This window comes from Miscanthus floridulus, chromosome 6 (assembly GCF_019320115.1).
Source record: "Miscanthus floridulus cultivar M001 chromosome 6, ASM1932011v1, whole genome shotgun sequence".
In the NCBI taxonomy this organism is placed as follows: domain Eukaryota; kingdom Viridiplantae; phylum Streptophyta; class Magnoliopsida; order Poales; family Poaceae; genus Miscanthus; species Miscanthus floridulus.
In genome coordinates, this window is record NC_089585.1 from 8,576,327 (window position 1) to 8,579,400 (window position 3,074).

Here is a 3,074-nt window from a genome sequence, read left to right on the forward strand (position 1 = left end):
TAGTGCCACCTGATAGACAGCCTGCATCATCAGGTTTCTTTTATGCTGCCTGGCCTCGTCAGAGTTTATTTCCATATATAATTAAACAAAGAACGACACGGCTGCTTTGACTGTGGTCAATTCAAAGATCTCCTCGTGCCTTCCTTTTTCCTTGTTCTGATAAACATCTCCGTTGTGCTGCTTGGCCCAGAACAATCCAAACAAAATAACGCGTGTTCGCGTGTACACATGGTGAACAAGGGGGAATCTGATTCCAAGGTTGGAGAGGCGAAATCAACTTCTGTGTTAACTGTATAACTGATTGATTACAAAGTCTGGTGGCAAAATAGCCTGCACAACAGTATTGACTATACAGGCTACAGTCTCACCAAATCTGAAAAATGATGATTGAATCTTTGATTCAAAAAAAATTGCAGAACAATCTCAAATCCTATCAACCAACCACCTACTGTATCTTTGAACCCTAGTATGTATGTATCACTATCACCTCCCCTTGCTCTGTTCCCAACTTATTACATGCGAAAAAGAAGAAAGAATCGCCCTCTGTTCTCCGTCCGACAAATTTACCATGACTAAAAGAAGTATAAACTCCTAATTACTGAAAGATGGCAAAAAAAATGATTTGATTCCTGAGCCTTGTGCCGTCTTTCTTCTCTGATGACCCCGCCGAGAAAATGAGCTGTTTTTCCTCACATCCCTGCCGTCAGAGTTCATTTGAAGTGGAATCCAGGGCCGCCGGCGGCGCTGCTGTTGCGGTGGAGGAGGTTGTGGGCAATGTTGTCGCGCGCGGCGACGGCCGCCGTGGAGCGCACGGGGTTGTCGGCGACCATGTCGTCGTCGAAGAGCTGGAACGCGATGTCGGGGTCGACGGCGTCGCCGGCGCGCTCGCAGATGTTGTGGAGGACGCAGCAGGCGCCGAGCACGACGGGGAGGTCCTGCAGCTTCACCTCGGTGCGCTTCTGGAGGCAGCCCCAGCGGGACTTGAGGCGCTGGAAGGCGTCCCTGGCGACGGCGCGCACGCCGTCCACCCGCTCGTTGAACACGTGCTGCGCCCACGTCATGTTGTGGTGCGTGTAGGGCACCAGCAGCCAGTCCATGAGCGGGTACCCGGCGCCGCCCACCACCCACTGGCCCTGCAGCAGGCCCGCGGCGCCGCGCTGCGCGTAGAGAGCGGAGCGGTCGAGCACGTCGGCGTCGGACATGGAGCCCGGCCAGCCGATGCAGACGTCCGTGAAGGCTCCGCCCGCGTCAACCACGCCCTGCACCGTGATGGAATAAGAGGTCTTCTGATTCCTCTCGGTGTGCCGGCGGTTGTAGTAGGCGGCGACGTTGGCCTTGGGCGCGATGATGGGGATGTGGGTGGTGTACATGGCGCCCACGACGCCCGGGATCCCCGACGTGGCCTCGAAGCTGGCGGACACCCCCGCGGCGGCGTCGGGCGCCTCGGGCCACTGCACGGCCTTGGGCATGAGCACGGCCTTGATGGCGGCGCAGACCTCGAGGACCAGCTTGTGGCAGGTGGAGATGCCGAGGCCGAAGCGCTTGGACACGAGGCGGAGCGGCTCCCCGGTGGCGAGGCGCCAGATGCAGACGGCGACGCGCTGGCGGACGGGGATGGCGGCGCGCAGCATGGTGTCCTCCTTGGCGACGGCGGCGCCCAGCTCCTCGCAGACGGCCTCGAAGGTGGCCCGGGACATGCGGAAGGCGCGGCGGAACTCGTCCTCGGGGCACGCCGGGCTGCTCATCCGGTCCCACCACTCGTGGTCGCGCTCCTTGACCCAGAGCCGGCGGCCGCCGCCCCTGCCCGCGCCGGCGGCGCCACCGGCGGACGTGTGCTCGTGGTCGCCGTCATTGCTTCCGGCGCTGTTCTCCCGGGAGCTGGTGGTCGGGGAGCGCTGCCTCTTGACCCCGGACGCCTCGCCTTCGAGGAGCCCGTACTCGGCGCTCCTCTTCCTGGGGTCCGCCATAGCTACCGGCGCCTGGAACGCCGGCTGCTCCTCGCCGCACAGGTGCGTGAACCAGGACGTGAGGTCGTCTCCGGCGGGCAGGTCAAACAAGGAGCCGAACTGCGCCTCGGTGTACGAGGTGCTCATCTAGGTGATGCCGGTGTGGAGGCTGTAGGGAAGGACCGATCGATCGATGTTCTCTTCTAGAATCTAGAAGTAGAAGCTCTGGGTTCTGGATGATCTGATCTGGTTGGTGAATGATGATCGAGCTCGCTGTGCTGTCGAGGTTGGGAATGGGAGGGGAGCGAACGGGTGGAGTGAATATATAGGTACCGGGGCGGAGGAGCACGCGGTATCCCGGAGGAAGGTGGGAGGGAAGGTGGGTGACCGCGCGGGCGCAACCGCGGCCTACGCGGCTGGGGAGAACGGAGAAAGCGAGTAGCGGAAGCCGAGTGATCTCGTGTCCGGTGTGGCGGTGTCCGTGTGCGCGCGCGATTGGGCGAGGCTTCTAGCACACGCGCCCGTCTCTATCCGCCACGCCGATTCGACTGGTCGGTTTCGCGGTCAGTAGCAGCGGGTGGGGCTAGTATATACTCCCATCGGGCGGCGCTGGGCTGGTGGGGCCGGGTACACTCGGTTTGTGGGGCAGACGGGTGGGACCAGCCGTGGCGTGGGGGAGGGATCTGCGTGGCGCCGTCGCTTGGCTCACCCGGCGCTGCACACACTGACACACCAGTGCCGTGCTCTGTTCTAGTACTCCGCTCTGCTCTTTCTGCGGCTGTTCCGTACGGGGCGGGGGCTCAGCTTATATTCAAATGCTGCGCTGTGGGCGATTGGTTTGACTGGTATTAGCCGGAACTAGATTGAAATGGATTGTATTAATTAGCGCGTTTGCGCTGACATGTGCTTCAAAGCTTGGTAAGCAAAGGTGGTATGGTATAACTATAAGGTTATGAGGCGACAGATATTGAAAAAAAAAACTTCTATAGCATGTACAGTACTAGTCTACTTATACAAGGTTCCTTAGCATTATATACGGAGCAAATATAATCACACATGAATAATTCACTCTTGGTGGTATCCTTAAAATGTTTTACTCATTGGTGCAAAAAAATGTAACTATTTCTA

General features: G+C 58.8%; 1 protein-coding gene across 1 annotated transcript; it reads right to left on the minus strand.

The window, feature by feature from the left end:
* Window positions 1–259: 259 nt before the first annotated feature.
* Window positions 260–2,244, minus strand: LOC136461610 (protein ANTAGONIST OF LIKE HETEROCHROMATIN PROTEIN 1-like). Its single transcript, XM_066460893.1, has one exon. The coding sequence runs from the start codon at window positions 2,091–2,093 to the stop codon at window positions 711–713; it is 1,383 nt and encodes a 460-aa protein (XP_066316990.1). The 5' UTR covers window positions 2,094–2,244; the 3' UTR covers window positions 260–710.
* Between the last annotated feature and the right edge of the window lie 830 nt (window positions 2,245–3,074).